Source organism: Magnolia sinica, chromosome 14 (assembly GCF_029962835.1).
Source record: "Magnolia sinica isolate HGM2019 chromosome 14, MsV1, whole genome shotgun sequence".
NCBI lineage: Eukaryota > Viridiplantae > Streptophyta > Magnoliopsida > Magnoliales > Magnoliaceae > Magnolia > Magnolia sinica.
Window position 1 is genome coordinate 65,443,623 of NC_080586.1, and position 26,758 is coordinate 65,470,380.

The window sequence follows — 26,758 nt, forward strand, 5'->3', positions numbered from 1 at the left end:
TTCTACAAAACGTCACGGAGGAAAGCGTGTCAACAAGAGATAATCATCATTGACGAGAAATAATACGGTAGGTCGAGGATAACGAGAATACGGTACTCAACTATCTCTTCGCATTATAAATGATGCAGTTATGTACAAATCGTGACGGTTCATCTACTTAGATCTATGATTGATGGCATACATTTAAAAATAAATTCCCGACCATCACTACTCTTCAATTCGACAGACAACCGAACATCTGACCTTTAAATATTTTGCTTTCCTACTACATAGCCAATCAGATGGACAGGATCATCCAATTCATGTGTATTTTGAACCATGCTCTATTACAGTAGTGGTAAGTAGGTGCAAAATTACCGATTTGCCATTCTACGTGATATAATTCTAGAGACAGAGAGGGAGAGAGAGAGAGAGAGAGAGCTAAAGCGCGCTACCATGGCTCTGCTCCACAGGATCACATGCTCTTGTTGGCATCTCCGCCATTCCAAATCCAAACAATACGCTAGAGACATTGCGGTTAGAACCGGTAGTAAAGATAGATATCCATCTACAGATCACGTGGTGGGGTAGAGTATCAATCAGGACCGTCCATTTAATTTAACTTTCAGTTGATAGAAAGTAAATCAATACAAAAACCATATCTATCAGATATGTCGCTTCGAACAGACGGCATTGAACAAATGTTCTTTCAAAATTCACTGCTGTGAAAGTGATTGATGGAATCGTTTAACAAATACAAAAGTTGAATAATAGCCTATCCATAGTAGTTAACACGCAATGTACGGACAAGATTTTCTTATCCTACTTCAGCGTATCGTGTGGAGAGAATGACGTACCATATTCCGGTCCTTCCACATTCACCGTATAATCTCTCAGGCGTTCACATTCTCCCACACGGGGCAACGTCGGGCGGACCAAAAGACACGGCAAAATCAGAATCACCAGGGAATTTATTTTTAAAATGAAGATTTATATGATACTCAGATAGCTAATGAAGCTTGATACACAGGCACTCTAAAATTGTACACACGTGAACTCAAATAAAGCCGACTAGATTGTGCATCAGCTAAAATCGGGCGACAATCCCAGGATCAGATTGGTTGAACAATCCTAACCTCTGTTTCGTGGACACTTTTTTGTGGAACTAGGACTGTTGGATATCTTTCATCTTTAACCGTTCAATAAATATCCACTAATCCGATATTTGTATAAGAAAAATAAGATATCTTTTTCTGTTAATCATACATATACACTGGCCACCATAATTTGAACGGCTTAATTTTCTTATTTATATGGCACGTGTGCAATTTCTAAGTAATTTTTAAGAGCTTGCGTATCATCCATCACCACTGCCCGAGCATCGAAGTCGTTCTCTTCAAAAATGAGAATCCTTTTCCATTCCTCCTTGAATTTCAGTCTCTTAATTACTCCAGTCAGGGAGTAGCAGAGTTCTCTCTCTCTCTCTCGGCCCAACACCAACACCTTCTCTATCTCTTGAATTCCATCTCTCTCTCTCTCTCTCTCTCTCTCTCTCTCTCTCTCTCTCTCTGTTTATAGAAGAGAAAGGCAGGAATGGCGAAAATCGGGAAGACCATTCTCGATTCGGGATGGCTAGCAGCGAGATCAACGGACATCAATCTCAACGGCATTCAGCTGACAACTACTGATCCCCCCGCCGGGCCATCGTCACCGTGGATGGAGGCTGTGGTCCCCGGAACGTAAGTTTTATATGGTTTTTTCCTCTACCTATTCCTGTGTCTATTTGCATTTTAGCTCAATTTTGTCGGTTGGTTCACAATGTCGTGGATGAGTTCGAGTTGGGTTTTTGATGGGTGAGTTAAATTGCGAAGGATGGATGTGTTGTGGGTGTCGTGTTCAGTAATGTTTTCGAATTACGATGATTTGTGCTTTGGTCGATGGATTTGATTTGGGTTTTGGGCTTACAGGGTGTGTTTGGATGCACTATTGAATTGGATTAAATTATTTAATTAAGTGGAAACATCTCAATTGTGGTTGGAACAAAGTGCATCTGTACAATGTCATTTATCTATTACTAATTCTGTGCTCCTTACGAGGTTTATGTGAAGGATGGATGCGGTTTGGGTGCCATATTCGGTTTTTTGGTTTTTTGTTTTTGAATTAGGATGATTTGTGGTTTGGTTGATGGATTTGATTTGAGTTTTAGGCTTAGTGGGGTGCGTTTGGATACACTATTGAATTGGATTGCATTATTTAATTCAATGAAGCAGAAATATCTAGATTGCATTTCGAATTCATATGTACGACGGTATTTATCTATTACTAATTTGTTGCTAAATCTATGCTCCTTACACATTGTATTTGAAGGATGGATGTGGCGTAGGTGTTGTATTCAGTATTGTTTTTGAAGTAGGATGGTTCATGCTTTGATGGATGGATTTGATCTGGGTTATGGGCGTAAAGAGTACATTTGGATGCACTATTGAATTGGATTGCATTATTTAGTTTAGTGAAGTGGAAATGTCTATATTGCAGTTGGAACCAAGCACATATGTAAATGCTATTTATCGATCCCTAATTCTATGCTTCCTTACATGGTGTATGGTGGATATTATTTTGGTGATTGAGTGGTTCACTTTGTGGTTGATGAATTTGATCTGGGTTTTTTTTATTAATGAGGTAAGTTTAGAAGAACATACCTGTTATTGGTGTTGTAATCGAGACATACGATTTCCTGAGGACCTTTGTGGATGAATTCATGGAGTTTAGATGGTGGAAGTACTTGTTTATGTTGCCATTTTTGTGATTTGGTCAAGCCTCAAAAGAGCCTTGTTTCTCTTCACCGTCTCTACTTTCAGTCACTCTCAAAGATTTCTTTTTTGAAAGACAATGGAAACTTTCATTGAAGGGAAAAAGTTGCTGAGGTAGTGCCAACAACTAACCCAAAGTAGGAAACAAAAAGTAAAATATAAAAATCACAAGCATCCCAAGCTTACGCCCACTTGTTAACAAGTGTTAAAGCTTTATAGACTACCCGCTCCTCACCATTACTTTCATCGTGGAAGCATCTATTGTTTCTCTTCCCCCAAAGCGATCACAAGGCAGCCAAGAGTGAAAGTCTCCAATGAACTTTAACTTCCAGAAAAACATGCGGTGCTGCCAAGCCATTAGAAGAACCCTGATGTCACATGGCATGGATCGCGCTAGATTGAAACTCCGTAGAACAACAGCCCACACACTACTTGTGAAGTGGTAGTCAATAAGAAGATGATTAACAGATTCGTCCGAAGGCATGCACAAAAGGCAAATATTTGGGATGATCATTGACCTCTTTTGGTGGTTGTCAATGTGATGCAGGACAATGTTTCCTATCCTAGAATGATAAGAAAATTCAGATTTTAGATAATATGAGCAAGAACAATAAATTTCAACAACTTCATGTAAATCCAAACAACCAACAAGTAGTAATCATATTAGGTCCTATGCTATTACATGCTTGGGAATTAAGAACTAATAATATATTAAAGCAATTAGGTCCCAATGGAGTTGAGAAACTCCAAATTAACATAGGGCTGGGCTATTATTCAAAGGGATTCACTTGCATCCTAAAGGGATTAGATAGGGGTTAAGGTTTGGGGTGAACTAGGTTTATGGATTTGAAGTAAAAGGGGAAAAATTTGGGATTAGGGTTAGGGATTTGGGTAAAAGGGAAATTTAGGGATTTAGGGTTAGGGTTTCAAGGGGGTTTTGATTTAATAGGAAAGGGGAATCAAAGGGGAAGCACAAAGATGAAGAGGGGTAGCCGCACGTGGCTATGTGCATGTGTGCATGTGCGTGTGTGTGTGGGTAGGGGAAAAACAAAGATGGGGTGTGGGGATGGGTTTAGGTTGGTGTAGGTCAAGCACAATGTGGAGAAGAAAGAAAAAGAAAAGAAAGGATGAAGAAGATGCAAGAGATGAGCAAAGGATTAAAGGGAAAATACTTTTGAGGGAGAAAGAGAATGAAGAAAGTCTTGGCTTCACACTGTCACCAAGTAGTAACCTTCGGATTCACACCAAAGGAAGGATTCACACCTGTAGAAATTCCCAATCAACAATGAAGAGAAGAGAGGAAGAAAACCATTGCTTTCATTAATTCATGCATCATTAAAAAAACCTAAGGGAGGGGGAGGGGAGGATGTCTAAGGCTTTATAGCCCTTTTGACTACAAATGATGAAAATACCCTTTCAGTTCTTTTTTTTTTTGTTCCAACTAAGTCCCAACTCAAAATAAAAGTGAATAAACATATACTACTGATCCAAACCACTAAATAACATTAAAATAAACTAATCCTAAGATATGTGATGTCCTTCGATGAAGATGGCCACTATCAATGGTCTGATCATCTATTCCATGTGATCCGACTGTCCGATCGTTGTGTCCATCCAATCCAACAGTCGAAAAAGCTCCCTTTAACAACCCACATGCATCTTCCCAATGTGGGGTCTTCCAGATGCCTATGCATGCCATGTGGGGTCTTCAGAATGGTACTCGTTTAGCCATAGAGAGACTAGGGTCTGTCTCCTCCTCTGATACTTGCGTAGGGGTGCACGTGATGTGATGTCCCCATCAACTCTCCCCGACTGAGAAGTTTTCGCCTCTGGCGAACTAAAACTCCAGTACTGCTCAAGTGAATCTGGATCGATGCTTTAGAACTCCGTCTTTGTAATCCATGTACTGTTTGAAGTCGGCATATTCTTCCACTTTACGAGGAGCTTTTGAAATTCTCCTTAGGGTGTGGAAACTACTTGGTGATCCAAGATTTCCTTAATCTCTTCTCGCTTAACAAGTATAGATGGCAAATGAGGCAAAGGCTGGGAAGACGAATCAGGCAATGGCCATGGGTCTAGGTCACTGTGACGGTCAAATAAAGTGCTGGTAGCGGTATTTGGGGTCCCTTTAAAAGATTTAAGATCATTCACATTAAATGTAGAACTAATCCCCATGGAAGGTGGAAGATCTATAACATACGCATTAGGATCAATTCGTTTCAACATCTTAGAAGGACCAACACTACAAGCTTGCAGATTCTTAATGGCTCCATGTGGAAACTGTTCTAGCCTAATACGGGCCATCGCATAATCACCGACGTGATAGTCTTCGAACCGACAATGAGAGTCACCAGAAAGTTTATAGCGTTCATTGCTCATATTGATCATTTTTCTGATTTCGTTATGCAATGCATGAATGTGATATGCAAAAGACTCTGCAGACTCTGATGGCTTATATGTTAATGACATGGGAATGAGGTTGATAGGTTTTCTAGGCTTATAACTGTGTACAACTTCGAATGGACTCATGCCTATAGACCTATGAACCGAATTATTATATGTTAACTCTGCAATAGGTATGACTGCATCCCACGTTCTAGTGTGATCACCCGTGAGACATCTTAACAAATTACCAAGGCTCCTATTGACCACCTCTGTCTGGCCGTCAATATGAGGGTGGTAAGCTGATGAAAACTAGAGCCGCGTACCCATCATATGCCATCGTGTCTTCTAAAAATAACTCATGAACCTAACATCCCAGTTAGACACGATGGTTTTGGGCAAACCGTGCAAACGGACTACCTCACCAAAGAATAGCTTCGCGATATTGGAGGCATCCGATGTCTTGAAACATGGAAGAAAGTGGGCCATTTTAGAGAAATGCTCCATTGCGGTAAAGATGGAGTCGTGCTTCTTTATTGTCTTGGGAAGCCCAAGCATGAAATCCATGCTAATGTCCTGCCACGATGTGTGTGGCATTGGCAAAGGTGTGTATAATCTCGTGTTTTGCTTATTCTACTTTGCTAGTTGACAAGTACGACACTGCCAATGATTTTGGCTACGTCTCGCTTAAGACTTGGCCAATAAAACATATCTTCCACAAGGGCAATGGTCTTGTCACGACTAAAGTGACCTGCTACTCCTCCGGCATGAAGCTCCCAAACGAGAAAATCCCGGAGAGAGGTACGGGGAATACAGAGTTTGTCGCTTTTAAATAAGAAATTATCATTCAAGACAAATCCATTGTCATTCCTTGATGGGTCAACCAAGAGTGACACATATACTATTCTAAAATTTAGGCAAGCAGGGTATTCATCTCTAAGTTGCTCAAACCTAGTAACCTCTACAATCATGGACTGTAGAAGCGTCACTCTATGACTAAGGGCGTTTGCAGGTTTGTTTTCGATCCTGGCCTTATGTTTCAATACAAACGAGTACTTTTGAAGAAACTAAACCCACTTAGCATGCCTTGGGTTCAACTTCTTCTAAGAGGCAAGATAACGTAAGGCCTCCTGATCAGAAAACAAGACAAATTCTTACGGTAGTAGGTAACGTCACCAATGTCTCAATGACTGGACTACCACATAGAACATTAGAACTCCTTGTCATAAGTAGAGTACCGTTGCTTTGCCTCATTCAACTTTTTACTAAAATAAGCAATGGGGTGTCCTTCTTGACTAATCACTCCACCTATACCTACATCAGAAGCATCACACGCTACTTCAAAGACTTTAGAAAAGTCTGGAAGACGCATGACGCGAGCTTCGCTCGCTCGTCTTGCCCTTTATTTCCTTAAACACTCTAGAGGCAGCTTTAGTCCATGTGAACTCTCATTTCTTTCTGCAATTACTAATGGGAGCCATGATGGAACTAAATCCTCAAATGAACCGCCTATAGAAGGTTGCTAAGCAGTGAAAGCTTCACACGTCGTGAATGTTATGCGGTTCAGGCCACTCAACTATGGCCCTGACCTTCTCGGGGTCTGCTCTCATGCCCTCAGTTGAGGCTATGAACCCTAAGAAAATAACACTCTCTGATATAAATGTGCACTTCTTAAGGTTAGCATAAAGCTTTTCAGGTCTGAGAACCCCATAGACTTGCCTTAGATGGTGGAGATGTTGTTATGCTATAATTAAGAATGTCGTCGAAGTACACAACAAGGAACTTACTCATAAAGGGTCTCAACACCTGGGTCATCATTCTCATAAATGTGCTCAGGGCATTAGTCAAGCCAAAACGCATGACTAGCCACTCGTATAGTCTGTCCTTTGTCTTGAAGGCTGTCTTCCATTCATCTCCCAAGTGTATATGTATTTGGTGATAGCCACTCTTGAGGTTTATCTTCAAAAATATCATGACATTGGCCATCATGTCGAGCATATCATCAAGACGCAGTATCGGTAACCGGTATTTGACCGTGATTTTATTGATGACCCTATTGTCCACACACATGCGCTAGGTGCCATCTTTCTTAGGCGTGAGAAGCGCTGGCATGATACATGGACTCAGGCTCGCCTGAATGAAACCCTTCCTAAGGAGCTCATCTACTTACTTCTTCAGCTCCGCATGCTCCATAGGGTTTATTCGATAATGAGGAAGGTTTGGTTAGTGTTTTAAATATCATTGATATCGGCCGATATATCCCACGATATATCTTGTATCCCACCTGTGCGATACGAAACTTACTAGTGTGATATATCTCACATGTTTGATCCGGAGAGCATTTTCGATTTTCGATTTTTTTTTTTTTTTTTTCTGTAAATCATGTTAAATTAGTGTCAAATTGTTATAGATCCATGGTTTTTCATGTTTTGCATGAAAAATCATGGATTGAGAGCTTCGATTTTGAAATTTGGAGGAGATGGGCTAAGTTGCGGAAAATTGAAAAAAATCAAAATTTCCCACTTTCTCGCAAATTAGTTGCAATCCTTGTGTCCAAACATAAAATCAAACATGTATGTAACCTGATCTAGTGATTCTTCTTTTGCTTTTGAATGTATTGCTTGTGTTTCTACACATCTTCTTACATTTGGGCCACATGGATTAACATTTAATTTTGAATTCACAACACCTGGGTCATCACTCCCATTTGGGCCACATGGATCAACATTTAATCTTGAAAATTTGAGGCCTAAGGTCCAATTGATGACTCTCTTTCAAGATCTAAAGAAAATGCTTAGGAACAAATCAGGCTTGTTACATATACCATGCTGTTGTTGTGTTCTCTCCGCAGATACCATGGTCCTGCCATAAGACTTAGGTGCCATAAGGTTCTTCTTTTCTTGCCCATAGAAACCCCCTACTACACTTGAAGAAAGTTGTGAATTCTTCTTAGCATCACCCAATTGTTCACACCCCAAGTGCAGGGTTGTGATGTAGTAATAAACTCGGTAAGACCGAGGTCGAATCCACGGGGACTGAAACCTGTACGTTATCTGAAAATAACCAGATCTAGAACTAGGCTAAGATGAAATCTAAACCAATTGTGATTTGAGGAATAATGGTGAAATATTAATCTAAACTTAAAGAATTCAGAGAAAGGGAACTAGGGATTCAGAGGATCCACTTGTAGAGATCAGGGAGATCTTATGCCTGCTTCATGGATATTATACCGAACTTACTTGATATAGTTTTCAAGAGATGAAAGGTATAAGAATTAGGTATGATTCCATCACAAATCCATGCCTAAGAGACAAGGTAAACAACAGAACTTAGACCAATCCATAACCAACTAAAAGATGTATGAGTGTTAGGAAGGATTCCATCATCCAACCATGTCTATGAGACGATGGCGAACAACAGGGTTTCCGAACATCAAAATAAAAGGAAAGGAATTATTCAAGCCATCACAGATCTACTGTAATTTAAATCACAACAAACCATTAATGACTAAAAGAATTTCTTAAATCAAAACAGAGTCAATCAGTTTAGTTCAAATCAAACCTGTAGAAGCTCCCATCACGCCACAAGCTTCACCTCTTAGCCCTAGCTAAGAGATTTAGCCTAACATAATCATAGGAAAAAGAAGAAAAATAAAGAAAAAATACATAAAAATTCCAAACACTTCTCTCTCCGCCTCTCTTTCTCTATCTGACGTCCCCTATTCAAGCCTACCCTCTTCTCCACGTTTGGAACTCCTTTTATAGCTTTTGGAGTGGTGGAAATCGGATTTGGGAAGCTATCGCACACGCAGCGAAAGCCTTTTCGCAGCCAAGTTCGGGGCTTCATAACTCTCGCGTTCCTTGCATTATTTCTGTGAAATCAGCGTCTCTTGGAAGTATTTTGGCTGGCCTACACGATGGACGGTTCAGATCTGCCATATGATCAAAGATGGTGGGCCACAACTGCCTGGAAAATCCGATTTCGCGGATGTGCGTAGTCTTTCGCACGTCCGGTGCTGACGTGATCGGTGGGCCCCACAGAGGTATTTTCGGGGAAATCCACCCCGTCCATTAGATTCAGGACGAAATTTCAGTCAAGAATGGGTGGTTTTGAACGTCCATTGACGCGGCCCAGAGAAGAAATCACCCCAAAAATCGTTTTGAACGTCGCAGGACCGCCTGTTTGTGGCCTCTGTATCCTGCACGTATGCTTGCATGGGTCCAAAAGTTCAGCAAGGTTTTGTAGTAGTTGAGGCCCTCTACACGATGGACGGTTTGGATTGTCCACTGGGACAATGTGTGGGGCCTACTAGCGTCCACAAAAACGGACAGCGTCCGTCCGTTTCAACGCTAAAACGGCAGTTGCCGTATTAGGAAGAAGACGCGGGTCAGCAGCGCTGACCCGCCTTACGTGGTTCGGTGCGGCTCGGCACGTGTGTACCTCATGTACACACGCTGTATATACGGGGCCCATTGTGATGTTCTATCAAAATCCAAACCATCCATTTGTTTCCTCATCTTATTTAAACCGCCAAGACCAAAGTTGAGACAGTTCCAGATATCAGGTGGGCCCAAAATCAATGGTTTATGGGCTGATCTGTCAGTTGGGGCATTTCCATAGTGATCCGAGGGCTGAAATTTGATATGTACGGTTAATTTATGGCCCTCAGGCCATGTATAAAGTTTTGAGCCAATCAGATGGCGGGAACTATGTGATCTTGCATTCTTCACCAATTTCGGGCCTCTTTAACGTGAATGGCTTGATTTCCTCGGATCCCTGGTGTGTAATTCCATCGATCTTGGTCCCCTGGAGTTCGTCCCTTGCCTTGGGTGTCATCAGAGCGTCAAATCCATGGTTTAAGCACCCTTTTTCAGTTCATGCTTGTAAATACACTCTGCATCACAAACACGATTAAATCAGGCTATTAAACGGTATCATGCTTGTAAATCCATGCAATAACTGGGTCTGATATGCAATATTTGACCCTCAACACCAATCCATCTCAAAGAGGCTGAAGAATCCCCCCCAAAATTCCGAAGAGAAGGAACAATGCATAAAGAAATGATCCACATTCTCTTGGTGATGGCAAAGGATCCATACTTTGGTAATGATTCAGTTCCCTCTCCTCAAATGATTTATACTAAACATCTTATCTCTTCCCACTAAACATGTAATAGAAATAACCTCAGAGGACCAAGGATGTTCCATAACCGGTGAACATTCTAATGCCGTGCTAACATAGAATAGAAAGACTTGCCAGTGAAGGTGCAGTTTCTTTCTAGGCTCCCAATCTACTCACCCCTTTCCCTATCTCTCGGAGCTTCGTGACTTAGATAGGGTATTAGATTGGCAAGGCCCTCAATTTTCTCATCTATCAACACCCTCTTAAAACTTGGAGACCACACTTGTTGTCCCCTCAACTGTAGAATAGATTCCTTTGTCATTTGCCAATTGATATAGATGAGGATAAATGTGATACATAGCATTGCTCCTGCATCCAATATCGGGTCTGAAGCTGTCCCCAATCTTTTGAACAAGTGCCTAAGAGAATTCATCTTTAGTCGTGTGATCACCACTTTCCACAATCATGAGGCCCTATATAGTGAAGAGCCCCTCAGTACTACTTGCTGTTATTAACGCCATATTTACAAGCCATCATGTGCTTCCACATGCAGCCCTCTTCCATTCCAAACGTCCAAAGCCAACTGCCGAGCAATGCTGAGTTCATCATCTTCAAGGATCCAACGCTTCTCCTAACCTTTTAAGCTTGCAAACTTCTGCTCATTCAAGAAGATGATACTTGTGATTTTCACCCGTGCCCTTCCAAAGGAAGCCCTTTGAAATTCTTTCTAATCTTTGAATATCACTGGCTAGGTATGTGAGGAGGGGTATAAAATAAGTTGGCATATCACGCTAAGTTGAGGATGGTCAAACAACCTCCCAAAGACAGGTATCTTCTTTTCCATCCTGATGATTCCCTTTCTACCCACTACACCACTGCATCCCACAAATGAATGGGAAGTTTACTAATACATACAGATACAGGTAACTCAAGATAAGTTGATGGGATGCTTCCAACCTTGCGGCCAAACTTATCTGCAAGCATTGTGACATCCTCTCTTGTGAATCCCTAATAATTGTTTATTTGCTTATTACTCCAAATGAAAGAAGTTACAAAATGTTGTAATGCAAATGTTGTGTATGTGGTGGACTAATAGTACTGAATGGTACATGAACTTTTATCGCTTTTGGCTTTCAATGGCAGCAGTTAAATATGGCACAGTGATAGAGACATGGATATGGGAATGGGGATCTGCATCTCTACACTCCTAAAAATTCAGTATACAAAGATATGGGAATCCAATTCGTAACAAGCTATTTATATTTTGTTTTATGACTTCAAATATAAAGTGGTTTTGTTTGTATTTGGTTTTTTTAAACAAGGTTTTCTTTGTCAGTCTTTCTCATGCTAAATTTAATGCAACCATCGTTGTTTGTAGAGTTTTTCTATAGCATTCTTTTCACACACACACGCAAACAGAATTATGATTTTAAAGAACAGAATCAAATGCATTGAACTTTGAAGTTAGTTTCAAACACTGCCTAGTAGTAATGTTCAGACATACATAAACACATGCATTCATTGTGATTAGAATATAAGAAGATCATTAGGATTTTAAAGAAAGGAACCTAATAAAGTGAAGTTAGTTTCACACATGGCGTAGAAATATCGTGAGAGCATCCAATACTTGTATGAATATCATATCAGGTCCGAGTTGGACACAATAAAGTGAGTGTATACAGGTGTCCATGTATGTAGCTTAATTATGTATTTATGCTGTCATAAGCAATGAAATCAAAATCAGAACTAGGCATGTTCTTGTTTTTTCCTTTAGTTGGAGCTCTCATTGTTTTATTTATGTATTGGGACTTATCTTGTTTTGGTTTATAGCGTTTTAGGAACCTTGGTAAAGAACAATGTCGTGCCAGACCCTTTCTTTGGATTGGAGAATGAGGCAATAATAGATATTGCTGATTCTGGGAGGGAGTACTACACGTTCTGGTTTTTCACAACATTTCAGTGTAAAATGGTATGGAACATTGTTTCATGAACTGCATGTGCTCTCTGATTCCAATTTATCTTTAAGAGTGAATAGTATTCATACTTCTCATAATATTTTGTTATGTTTCCAATAAATTGTCTTCTATAGTGCATGCAATGTAGGTTTTGGGAATTACTATTATGAAAGTATCCTTCTAGAAAGTAGGATTTTGCAAAACCTGAGCTTAGCCAGATAGACCTCTTATTCCTCTTTCCAAAGTGAGGAACAAATTTGTTTTTTGATAGTGCTTCTTTAACTTATACATGGTATTTGAGCACTGGCCTAGAGGCTGGGTTCAAGCCTGCACAAATTATATTTCAGGATGAGAAGTCGGGCCAGGGCCCAAATGTGGGCCTCATGAGCCGGCTGAAACTTGAGCTGGGTCTACTGAGTAGTGCTGGCTACCTGACCATTGCCACCCTTATTATTGTTTCTTTTGATCAATAATTTAAATTCTATTAATACCAATTAGAAGAAGAGACAAAACAAAGGAAAAATGGAAAAGGGGGAGGGTGTGCAATAGCATCCTACAGTCCCACTTATAAGGATCATGGATGACCTCCCAAAGGGTTTCAAATATCTTCCCTTTTACAACCCCTATAGAGGGCCAGCCCTGAAGCCCCAAAAACCACCCAGCCTTTCAGTGAGTAAATAATTGAAGCCAATTAGATGATCTATTGTTGAACGTCATGGTGTTATCAGTGTTTTAAATAGCAATGTTAAAAAAAAATCAGTGTTTTAAATAGTGAATAGCTTGTAGTGTAGTGTTCACCCCTCTAAAGCATGAGCGTAAGCTACATGCTACTTCTTGATTTTTAATCAAGGTTGCGCTTGGTTACACCAACTTCATGATATTCTACACCAAATTAGGCTGATTAATAATGAAATTTAATAAAATTTCATGATGTTTGGTGCAATCAAACACAACCTAAAGTAATATGAAAGGGCCAATGATTAAGTATAAAGGTAAAGAAAGAGCAACAAAACTGATTTTGATATTGTTACCATTGTTCGGTCCCCGATATATCAATAATATTCCCAATATTATTTGTATCTCCAGCTCGGTGATACCGGTAACACTAGTAGCGATATTGATGTAAGACTAATGCATGATCCAAATAACATGTGATATCAAGTAGCAGAATTCAGACAATTAACAAAAAAGCATAAACATTGCCATAATCATCACGAATACCATGAAAATCAAAAGAACATCATGCATAATCCTAGTCTAAGTTACCAACATTGTCACACAAGATCATTAAATAAGAGGAAACTACGATCTAATGGAAGTGGAGACATCCAATTAGCATAGGGTATAATCTATTTCAAAGTAGAAGGCCTAATACAACCTAGGGTAAAATTAGGGTTTTAGGAAATTGAGAAAATCTAGGAAAGTTAGGGATTTCTAGATTCAGGGTTAGGGTTTTGGTAGAGAGGAAATGAGGTTTTGATTTAAGGGTGGAAAGAAGCCAAAAAGGACAAGGTGCGGCCGTACGACCAACTCGGAAGGTTCTCACGTGTGGCTGTACGGTCACACGTGTGGCATGGGATTGATGGGTTAGGTCTCTTAGGGTTTGGGATTGTAGATAGGTAAAGGAAAGATAGATTTAGGAGAAGATGAAGGCTTAGGATGGGAGAATTGAAGAACTTGAAGAAAATACCTTGATGGAGGGCACAAAATATGGTGGTGTGGGGATGGATGAAGACCTTGCACCTTCGTTGATGAAGATTAGTCTCACACCAATCTCTCTTTCAAATCACATGGAAGTATATTCAAATCTCATGAAGATGGAAGAAGAAGAAGAAAGCAAGATTTTCTCTCTCTCTCTCTCTCTCTCTCTCTCTCTCTCTCTCTCTCTCTTTTAATCACAAAATCAATGAGTTGATAAAATCTAAAAAAAACTAGTGTGGACGATCCACGATCAATGGCCCGGTCATGTGATCTAATGGCCTGATCGTCACGTCCCTCCAATCTAACGGTCTGAATTACTCTATAAAGCAGCACATATGCATCTTCCCAGTGCGGGGTCTTCCAGATGCTCGCACATGCATATGGGCTCTTCACTACGATCACGGGTACTTGCCTAGCCACTGGGAAATCGGTGCGGCCCACCTCCTCTGATACATACGCAAAGGTGTACATGAGGTGATGTCCTCATCAACTCTCCTCGGCTGAGAAGAGTTCGCCTCTGGCGGACTAAAACTCCTGTAACACTTTAAAATGTCTGGATCTAAATGTTGTAGCTCATCATTCGTAATTCACATACTGTCTGAAATCGGCTTGCGCTTCCACTTGACGAGGAATTTCTAAAATCCTCTATGTTGAGTGTAAACTGCTTGTGCATCAAGTATATCTTCTATCTGTTCGCTTCGAGCAGGCAAGGAGGGCAAATGTGGTAATGGCTCGGATGATTGGTCAGATAGGGGCCATGGGTTTGGGACTAGGTCATGGTCTGTGAGAGGGTCTGTGGACGGATCTATAGGTGAAGTAGCAAGACCCTTGTATTGTACTAGATCTTCCACATTAAAAGTAGAACTAATTCACATGGTAGGTGGAAGGTCTACTACATACGCGACCCAATCTTTGCATTATTTTGTATGGTCCTACGCTACACGCTTGTAACTTTTTAACGGCCTTATGTGGGAACCGTTTAGGCCTCATACGAACCATGACATAATTTCCTACTCGGAATTCATGAAACCTGCGATGAGAACCAGCAAACACTTTGTATTTTTCATTACTTACGTTAATTCGCTTCCTGATCTCACCATGCAACTCATGTATGTAACATGCAAACTTATGTGTAGACTCAGATGGCCTATGGGACACAGATAGGTATGAGATCTACGGGTTTCCTAGGTTTGTAGCCATGCACAACCTCAAATGGACTCATGCCTACCTATTAATGGAACTATTGATGCAGGACATGAAAAATTAACAATGATATGCAAGATCTCAGGCTTTAGATCGAACTAATTCAGAAACATTCACATGAAATTTCCACATCCCATACAAAAGTTCAAACATTCAAGCAAGGGGAATCTATGCGGGTCCAGGCCTACACATGCTAGGGCTGGATCAATAAAAATTATGGGCCAAACGATACTCAAAGGGAAGTAAAACTCATCCACACATGCACAACAATTTGTCCCTGATCCAAGGGATTCACCAATTCAATTATGAGAACCCTAGGGTAAGAAAAGGGGCAAACAAATTAAGAATAATGCAATTTAGGGTTACGACTATGAAAAAAACAGGTATGAGAGGGTGAAATAAACTGGAAAACCTGAACCTGTGATAGTCCGCGCGTGCGGACAGCGGGCCAGGCCTGGTGCACGTACGCAGGAGCCCTGATTCCCCAAACCGACTTCTAGGGTCTAGTCGGCCAGGGGAGGACTCCAAAACCCTTGATTTTCAGCTTAATCCGAGATGCGGTCTGTGCGTGGTGCTTCGCCGAAGTTTCAGCCCTCCTGCAGGGCGAGATTCTGAAATTCTGCTGTGGGGAGAAGAATTGCTGCAATAAATGACTAAGGGATGGTAGAAGATGGGGGCGAATGGGATAGATGTGGCTTCACACCACGGTAGTTAGCCCTTCGATGAAGGGAGGGCTTCGCACCCAATTGGATTTCCACAACTCGAGAACTCGGAGGAGTAGGAAAATGCAGGAATTTTTATTAATCTTCAATGAGAAAAAAACCCTACAAGGGATGCCTATTTACAAGAAAAAACCTATACCCCAAAACTCACGCCATGTGCGCAACCTATTACTTGGCGATGAAGTAAACAAAAATAACTAATCAAAGTAATCTAATCCATCCATGATATTGTAAATAACATTAATAAGCAAGACCTAAAATATGAGATTAATCAGACTAGTGGGCCATGATCATGAGAACCCATGATGGGCTTTACTTGACTATCGGGCCCACTCCAACAAACCATAACTCAGTCTTCTAACTAGGAGGCCCTCCTTGGACGTCCTCATTGATCCAGATTGACGGTGGGGCCCTCCTGGCGTATGTGCGTAGGGGGGGCGGTGTGCATATGCGTGCGCGCTTGATGTCCCCATCAACTATTATATGCTAACTCGGACATAGGCAAAACGGTATTCTAAGTTTGGACGTGATCACCCACAAGGCATCTAAGTAGATTTCCAAGACTCCTATTGACAACTTTAGTTTGACCGCCTGTTTGAGGGTGCTAGGAAGATGAAAATTGAAGCCTTGTCCCCCATCATGTGCTATCGTGTCTTCCAAAAATAACTCATAAAGTGTACATCACGATTAGACGCTATGATCTTAAGTAAACCATATAAACGCACTACCTCCTCAAAGAAAAGCTTAGCCACATTGGAGGCATCTAACATTTTTGAGCACGGAATGAAATGGGCCATTTTTGGAAAAACAGTCCACAACCACAAATACAGAATCGTGTTTCATGATAGTTTTCGGTAAGCCCAACACGAAATCCATACTAATGTCCTGCCACGAAGCATGGGGAACTGGCAAAGGTATATACAATCCTATATTTTGCTTCCTCTATTTTGCCAGTTGACAAGTCCTATGTTGCCCAACAATCTTGGCTACATCTCGCTTGAGACTTGGCTAATAAAATCTATCCTCCATAAGGGCAATAGTTTTGTCCCTCCCCAAATGATCGGCTACCCCTCCTACATGAAGTTCCCAAACTAGGAAATCATGTAGGGAGGTATCGGGAATGCAGAGTCTATCACCTTTAAATATGAACTCATTGATGATGACAAACCCGTGACTGTCGGTCGACTAACAATCTCGTAGTGATGCATACAACTCTCCAAAGTCTGGGCATGTAGAATACTCCTCTCTCAGCTCATCAAACCCAGTCACTTCCACTCTCATACTTTGGAGAAGCGCCACCCAACGACTAAGGGCATCATCAAGTTTATTCTCGACCCCAGCCTTATGTTTAAGAACAAATGATTATTCCTGAAGAAATTGTACCCATATAGCAATCTTAGGGTTTAGTTTCTTCTGGGAATTGAGGTAACATAAGGTCTCGTGGTCAGAGAATAAGATAAATTCTTGCGGTAATAAATAATGCCGCTAATGACGCAAGGATTGGACGACCGCATAAAACTCATTGTCATAGGTGGAATACCGTTGCTTTGCCTCATTCAACTTCTCACTAAAATAAGCAACGGGGTGCCCTTCCTGACTAAGCACGCCACCTATACCTACTCTAGATGCATCACACGTGACCTCAAAGACTTTAGAAAAGTCCGGAAGGCGCATGATGAGGGCTTCGCTTATCTTGCTCTTAATTTCCTTAAATGCTTTAGAGGCAGCTTTAGTCCATACAAACTCTCCTTTCTTAATGCAATCCGTGATGTGAGCCATGATGGTGCTAAATCCTCTGATGAACCGCCTATAAAAAGTTGCTAAGCCATGAAAGCTTCGTACCTCATGAATATTGTGCGGTTCAAGGCACTTAACTATGGCCCTGACTTTCTCGGGGTCCGCTCTCATGCCCTTAGATGATGCGATGAACCTTAAGAAGGTAACGCTCTTTGACATAAATGTGCACTTCTTAAGGTTGGCCTATAACTTTTCAGTTTTGAGGACCTCGCAAACTTGCATTAGATGATGAAGGTATTGTTCCTTTGATGTGCTATAGATAAGAATGTCATCAAAATACATCACAAGGAACCAGGGTGTGCCGAATCGGTTACGTATCGGCCGTATCGGCCGATACGTAACGGTAACGGTGCGAACCGTTACCCGTTTCGGGGCCGTATCGGCCGATACGATTTTTTGTACCCGTATCGGCCGATACGGGCCCGTTACGGGGTGTAACGGCCGTAACGGGCCGTTACGGGCCCGTAACGGGCCTGTAACGGTAACTTTTTTTTTTTTTCATTTTTAGCTCATTTTTTGCTGTTTTTTTGAAACCTTTTGCTTCCAAACTGTTTTTCACTCCTTCTACTACTAATTTCGACCAACCTTAGCTAGGTATTTGAGATAAAAACACATTATATCACAGATTTTTTTGAATCAAAGCTCGGTGGGCCATTTTTCAGAAATTCGTCAAAAATAGGTATTTATACTTTTTTTAATATGTTTTGCTGTTTTAATCATGTCATATGTTGTGTTAATCATAGTAGAACATGTTAATGTACATTTTACAGATTTGGGGTGCCATTTAATAATTTTTTAATATTTTTTTCTATTTACGCATGAATTTTGGCCCCTTTTTTTAAAATTCGAAAAATCAAATTTTAATGGTTGTTTTGCTGTTTTAATCATGCCATTTGATGTGTTAATCATAGTAGAACATGTTAATGTGCATTTTACAGATTTGGGGTGCCATTTTATATTTTTAATATTTTTTTCTATTTACGTATGAATTTTGGCCCTTTTCTTTTAAATTCGAAAAATCATTTTTTAATGATTCTTTTGCTGTTTTAATGACATCATATGATGTGTTAATCATAGTAGAACATGTTAATGTGCATTTTACAGATTTGGGGTGCCATTTTATATTTTTTTAATATTTTTTTCTATTTACGCATTTATTTTGGCCCTTTTTTTGAAAATTCGAAAAATCATTTTTTAATGATTCTTTTCCTGTTTTAATGACATCATATGATGTGTTAATCATAGTAGAACATGTTAATGTGCATTTTACAGATTTGGGGTGCCATTTTATATATTTTTTATATTTTTTTCTATTTACGCATTTATTTTGGCCCTTTTTTTGAAAATTCGAAAAATCATTTTTTAATGATTCTTTTGCTGTTTTAATGACATCATATGATGTGCTAATCATAGTAGAACATGTTAATGTGCATTTTACAGATTTGGGGTGCCATTTTATATTTTTTTTATATTTTTTTCTATTTACGCATTTATTTCGGCCCTTTTTTTGAAAATTCGAAAAATCATTTTTTAATGATTCTTTTGCTGTTTTAATGATGTCATTTGATGTGTTAATCATAGTAGAACATGTTAATGTGCAATTTACATATTTGGGGTGCCATTTTATATTTTTTTTATATTTTTTTCTATTTACGCATTTATTTCGGCCCTTTTTTTGAAAATTCGAAAAATCATTTTTTAATGATTCTTTTGCTGTTTTAATGATGTCATATGATGTGTTAATCATAGTAGAACATGTTAATGTGCATTTTACATATTTGGGGTGCCATTTTATATTTTTTTTATATATTTTTTTCTATTTACGCATGAATTTTGGCCCTCAAAAATAATTGCAAACACTTAAATGTAAGATATTTTCATATTACATTCATTCTAATATATCTATCATTGATAGTAGATAGTTAGAAAATTAAATATATGAATTTTGTAGTCAAATTCAGGTTATCTGGTTCATAAATTCATCAGATAGTCCGATACAACTTCTCACCAAAGAGTGGACCGTTACACCACCATAAACATGTTCCAATTTATAAATGAATGCATATTTGAAATGCTTAGAATATTCCGGATTTAATCCATATTTTTTCATATTTTTTTGACAAAAAAAAAATTTTGCACCGTTACGGGCCGTTACGCCCCCGTATCACCGTTACGCCCCCGTATCCGTATCGGTTTTGGAGGTCACCGTTACGCCAACCGATACCGATACGGGACACCTTGCAAGGAACTTACCCATAAAGGGTCTCAACACATGGGTCATCACTCTTATAAATATGCTCGGGGCGTTAGTTAAGCCAAAGGGCATGACTAGCCACTCATATAGCCCATCTTTCATCTTGAAGGCTGTCTTCCACTCATCTCTTGGGTGTATACGTATTTGGTGATACTCACTCTTGAAATCAATCTTCGAAAAGATTATGGCACCCGCTATCATGACTAACATATCATCAAGATGCGGTATGGGAAACTGGTACTTGACCATGATTTTGTTGATGGCTCTACTGTCCACACACATGCACCACGTGCAATCTTTCTTGGGTGTGAGAAGCGCTGTCACAGCACAGACTCAAACTCTCTTGAATGAAACCCTTTCTGAGGAGCTCATCTACTTGCCTCTTCAATTCTGTATGCTCTGTAGGGTTCATTCGATAATGAGGAAGATTTGGTAGAGTTGACCCATGGACAAGATCAATGGCATTCTGGATGTCCCTCATGGGTGAAAGCTCATCTGGTAAGTCCTCTAGAAATACATCGTGAAACTCATCCATAATTGGCTTCACCTCAGGGGGTCCCTTTACACTAACCTTGGGTGTAACTTCTTTCGCCACTAAGGCGTACATCATCAAATCTACAATAGTTTCTCTCTCAAACTCTTTGGCATTGATAACATGGAGTGACTTAAGTTGAAATTTCCTCGTATCCCTTGGGTTACCTGACTTCCCTTCAGTTTTCTTCTTCGTATTGCTTTTTGGTGGGAGAGGAACTAAATTGATCTTCTTGCCTTGATGCATGAATGAACACACATTTGAGCGGCTGTATATTGTCACATCGGGTCAAATAGCCAAGGCCGCCCCAAAATGATGTGCCTAACATTCATAGGCAAGACGTCGCACCACAACGAATTTGAATAGGATCCAAAATTAATGGGCACGAGACATCACTGGGTAACAAGCATGGGATGCATCCACCCATGATACTCTATAGGGCTGAGGGTGCGGTTCAGGTTTCAAACCCAAATAGGATAAAGTACTAGTGGAGACTACATTGGTACAACTACCACTATCGACGATCACCTTGCAATTCTTCTCTTCACATTTTGCATAGGTGTAAAATATTGTAGTCCGATGCCAATCATCATTCTCCTTAGCATTGGTCAAGGCGCACTTGACTACTGCAAATGGTATGGTCTCTTCGTCTTCTACTTCCTCATCACTAGCACCAATGATATTGGGCTGATAGACTTTTTCTTCATAATCACCCTACTCATCTCCTTCCTCACCATCGTCAATCACCAAGGCTTTGTTCCTTTCTTTCGAGGGACATTGATGCGCAAAGTGGCCAACTCCATGACAATTGAAGCATCGTGTTTGCTCACCTCTTATAGAGCTAACACTAGCTATCCCTTTTCCTTTTACATTTCTAGGGTTGGATTAGGAACCAATTTGGGGTATGGAGACTTTGGACTGATTCCCCATGTTAGGCTTAGCCCCTTGCGGGTAAGTCTTGACATTTGGATCCCGAGAGTCATAACACCTACCAACTGGTGCTTTGAGATAGTATTCGATGTCTTGCAACACTTGGTACATGTGCTCCAATGTGCCAACGTCACGAGAATAAAGTTCTCGTTAGATATTAAATTGGAGGTCCATCCTGAATTTGGACAATGTAATCATCGGATCCTTGTCAATGTCACATCACATCATGTACTCCTCAAACCTACCGATGTAATCTGACACAATCATGGATCCCTGGCACAAGGCCTGCCATTGGTATAGGAGCCTCTGGCGATAAGAAAGAGGGTTATACTTTTCTTTAAGGACCTCTTTTATCTTGGCCTAGTGCGCAACTGGGGGTTCTCCTCTCTTTTCAATTTTACACTTTATGTTGGTCCAAAAAAGTTTGGCCTGGCCCACCAACTTCATCTTGGCAAATCTCACTCAATAGGCATCGGACATATCATACCACTCAAAATAGTAGTCCATGTCTGCTGCCCAATCAAGGAATGCTTTGGGGTCTAGGCGACCATCAAAATCGGGGGCCTCAACTTTCATGCCTTTCATGACTTGTGCATCTGGATCATAACGTTCATAATGCTCCTCATGTGGTGGTGGGACGTGTGCTCGACCACAGCCAACGCCTTGGCCACGACCACGCTCCCACTTATCAACTTGATCTCTAGTCTGAGATTGAACGTCTTCCCTAGTGTCGGGGTTTGCCTGTATGGAGGCCTCAAGTTGATAGACATGCGCATTGGTTGCGGTTAATTGAGTGGCAGTGATTCTTCAATGATTGTCAGACGGTTATTGATAGCATTAAGAGCCTCAACAATTTGCTCTAGATTCATTATGGGTTGTAGACCAAAACCACGTCTTGAACGAGTGGGCATACGCAAGGAAACTCCAAAAGGGAAACTCTAGGTCCTAGGACAATGATAAAACTAACCTAGAGATCAAGCTGGACACCCTAACCAGAAAATTCAGCAAATCACTATCTTCAAAGATTATGTTGAAAATTCAGCAGGGTACAAGGTGTGCCAAAACGGTTACGTATCGGCCGTTACGGCCGATACGTAACGGTAACGGTGGGAACCGTTACGCGTTTCGGGGTCGTATCGGCCGATACCCGATTTTGTACCCGTATCGGCCGATATGGGCCCGTTACGGGGTGTAACGGCCGTAATGGGACGTTACGGGCCCGTAACGGTGACTTTTTTTTTTTTTCATTTTTAGCTCATTTTTTGCTGTTTTTTTGAAACCTCTTGCTTCCAAACTGTTTCTCACTCCTTCTACTACTAATTTCGACCAACCTTGGCTAGGTATCTGAGATAAAAACACGTTATATTATAGATTTTTTTGAATCAAAGCTCGGTGGGCCATTTTTCAGAAATTCGTCAAAAATAGGTATTTGTACTTTTTTTAATATGTTTTGCTGTTTTAATCATGTCATATGATGTGTTAATGATAGTAGAGCATGTTAATGTGCATTTTACAGATTTGGGGTGCCATTAATAATTTTTTAATATTTTTTTCTATTTACGCATGAATTTTGGCCCCTTTTTTTAAAATTCGAAAAATCAATTTTTAATGGTTGTTTTGCTGTTTTAATCATGACATTTGATGTGTTAATCATAGTAGAACATGTTAATGTGCATTTTACAGATTTGGGGTGCCATTTTATATTTTTTTAATATTTTTTTCTATTTACGCATTTATTTTGGCCCTTTTTTTGAAAATTCGAAAAATCATTTTTTAATGATTCTTTTGCTGTTTTAATGACGTCATATGATGTGTTAATCATAGTAGAACATGTTAATGTGCATTTTACAGATTTGGGGTGCCATTTTATATATTTTTTATATTTTTTTCTATTTACGCATTTATTTTGGCCCTTTTTTTGAAAATTCGAAAAATCATTTTTTAATGATTCTTTTGCTGTTTTAATGATGCCATATGATGTGTTAATCATAGTAGAACATGTTAATATGCATTTTATAGATTTGGGGTGCCATTTTATATTTTTTAAATATTTTTTTCTATTTACGCATGAATTTGGCCCGTTTTTTGAAAATTCAAAAAATCATTTTTAATAATTCTTTTGCTGTTTTAATGATGTCATATGATGTGTTAATCATAGTAGAACATGTTAATGTGCATTTTACATATTTGGGGTGCCATTTTATATATTTTTAATATTTTTTTCTATTTACGCATTTATTTCGGCCCTTTTTTTGAAAATTCGAAAAATCATTTTTTAATGATTCTTTTTCTGTTTTAATGATTCCATATGATGTGTTAATCATAGTAGAACATGTTAATGTGCATTTTACATATTTGGGGTGCCATTTTATATTTTTTTATATATATATATTTTTTCTATTTACGCATGAATTTTGGCGCTCAAAAATAATTGCAAACACCTAAATGTAAGATATTTTCATATTACATTCATTCTAATACATCTATCATTGATAGTAGATAGTTAGAAAATTAAATATATGAATTTTGTAGTAAAATTCAGGTTATCTGGCTCATAAATTCATCAGACAGCCCGATACAACTTCTCACCAAAGAGTGGACCGTTACACCACCATAAACATGTTCCAATTTATAAATGAATGCATATTTGGAATGCTTAGAATATTCCGGATTTAATCCATATTTTTTCATATTTTTTTGGCAAAAAAAAAATTTTGCGCTGTTACGGGCCGTTACGCCCTCGTATCACCGTTACGCCCCCGTATCCGTATCGGTTTTGGAGGTCACCGTTACGCCAACCAATACCGATACGGGACACCTTGGCAGGGTAGTAATCTAAGGGTGCCAAACTGAAAATTCAGTAATGTGATACCCTGAGATTACTATGCTGAGATTTCAGTAATGGTATAAGTGAAAATGCTAGCTAAAAATTCAGCAATATGATACTCCCAAAAAAATCAGCAATATGATCTTTTGCAATGAATGTTCTACTAACCCTAGATGTGACTCCTAACCTAGATGCGACACAAATCCTATATGGCCTAGATCTATATGGGGACTCAACAAAACCTAGGAAAAGGTCTAACTAAACTCAACAAAATATGTCCCTTCGCAAAGTCGGTACGCGAGTCGAGCTGCGTGGTCAGCTCGCTGGGGGTGCAAGGGGCGGCGTGCCCTTGCCTGTTGTTCGGGGCGGAGCGTTCAAAAGTTCTATGATTTTTACGATTTAGGTTAAGGGGTTCTTTAGTAAATTTTCACCACAAAGAGGGATTGTCGATAGATCGACCTACGCTAAAAACCTGTTTTGATACCAAATTTGATGTAGGGCCAATGCATGAACCAAATAACATGTGAGATCAAATAGTAAAATTAAGACAATTAACAAAAAAAGCATAAACATTGCCATAATCATCACGAATACCATGAAAACCAAAAGAACATCATGCATAATCCTAGCTGAAGTTACCAACATCGTCACTCAAGATCATTAAATAAAAGGAAACTATGATATAATGGATATAGGGACATCCAATTAACATAGGGTATAATCTATTTCAAAGTAGAATGCCTAATGCAACCTAGGGTAAAATTAAGGTTTTAGGAAATTGGGAAAATCTAGGAAAATTAGGGATTTCTGGATATAGGGTTAGGGTTTTGATAGAGAGTAAAAGGGGGTTTTGATTTAAGGGTGAAAGGAAGCCAAAAAGGACAAGGTGTGGTCATATGGCTAACTCGGAAGGTTCACATGTGTGGCGTGGGATGGATGGGTTAGGTCTCTTACGGTTTGGGATTGTAGATATGTAAATGAAAGATGGGTTTAAGAGAAGATGAAAGCTTAGGATGGGAAAATCGAAGAACTTGAAGAAAATACATTAATGGAGGGGAAAAGAGCTGGTGATGGTGATGTGGGGATGGAGACCTCGCACCTCCGTTGATGAAGATTAGTCTCACAACAATCTCCCTTCCAAATCACATGGAATTATCTTCAAATCTCGTAGAAGATGGAAGAAGAAGAAAGCAAGAGCTTTTTCTCTCTTATATATATATGTATGTATGTATGTATGTATAATCTAATGAGTTAATAAAATCTAAGAAAAACTAGTGTGGATGATCCATGATCAATGGCCCGATCATGTGATCTAACGGCTCGATTGTCACGTCCCTCCAATAAAAGGGTTTGGATCACTCCATAAAGCAACCCATGTCCATCTTCCTAGCGTGGGGTCTTCAGATGCTCATAAATGCACATGGGGTCTTCGGCATAATCACGGGTACTCGTCTAACCACAGGAAAATCGTTGTAGCCCACCTCTTCCTCTAATACGCACGCAAAGGTGTATGTCAAGTGATGTCCTCATCAGATACCTATAACAATGGTAATATAAAAAATTCCAGGTATTGGCGATATATTGCTAAGTATCGCTAATGTATTGCCAATATTTTCGATTGTAAATTTCAGTTGTCGCTTGTATCATGAATATTTTTGACTAAGTAAATTCCGGGCGCCATTTGTATCACCAATGTATTAATATTGCCAAAAATATGTTTATTAAAAAAAATTCCACTTTGATTTTTTTTTTTTAAATGGGTGCATGGTTGTATGATGTAATGCATGTTTGTATGTGTGTATATGTATGCATGCATGGGATAATGGATGGATGGATAGATGTATGCATGCATGGTAACATTCCCTGAAGTATCATTAAAAAATTCCACAAAATTTCCTATGTTTCTCTAATATTTCCTCGAGTCTTACATGCTTTTAGACCCTCATTAAAGAGAAACTTATTATGCATGTATCTTTTTTGCAATTATTTGATTCTTAAATATGTAACTATGTGTATTTTAGCATCTCTTGAAGTTTCATTGAGAAATTCCACTATTTCCTCGTGTTTTCTCAATGTTTCTCTCCTCAGTGATACATTTCTGGTTATCAGCGATATTATCGCCAATAACGATATTGTTTCCTTATCCCTGGCCAGCGAAATTTGTAGCAATACCGATAACTCAAACATTGATTGTTACTTATATTATTTTTACTAAAAGCATTGAAAAGATAAATTGTTGTTTTTAAAATTTATTTATTTATTTTTTTTGTTTTTTAAAATTTTTTTTTAATATTGAAAATAGAAAAAATGTAAGAAATCATTGAAAACGTTAATTGATTTTAATGTTGTAGTGAAAAATAACCTATAATAAGAGCTACATAGCATATAGCGTAGTCTATGTAGCATGTGGCACAGACAAATTATCATGTATGCTACATGCAACTTAATCTATTTTCATGAGCTACGTAGCATTAAGGCTATGCTATGTAGTGTAAGCTACACGCTAGTGTAGCTATTTAAAACACTGGTTGTCATGTTCTTTCC

The 26,758-nt window shown here is 39.4% G+C and overlaps 1 protein-coding gene across 5 annotated transcripts in view; it reads left to right on the forward strand.

Moving 5' to 3' along the window:
• Window positions 1–1,431: 1,431 nt before the first annotated feature.
• The window catches only part of LOC131226012 (mannosylglycoprotein endo-beta-mannosidase), a 71,412-nt gene continuing 46,085 nt past the window's right edge, over window positions 1,432–26,758 (forward strand). The window contains exons 1-2 of one of the 5 annotated variants that reach the window (XM_058221656.1): window positions 1,432–1,718; window positions 12,124–12,262. In XM_058221656.1, coding sequence (XP_058077639.1) covers window positions 1,573–1,718; window positions 12,124–12,262 — 285 coding nt within the window. In that variant the 5' untranslated portion in view covers window positions 1,432–1,572. The remainder of the gene's footprint in view (window positions 1,719–12,123; window positions 12,263–26,758) is intronic. The other 4 variants (XM_058221657.1, XM_058221654.1, XM_058221653.1 and 1 more) reach the window with 4 other exon arrangements.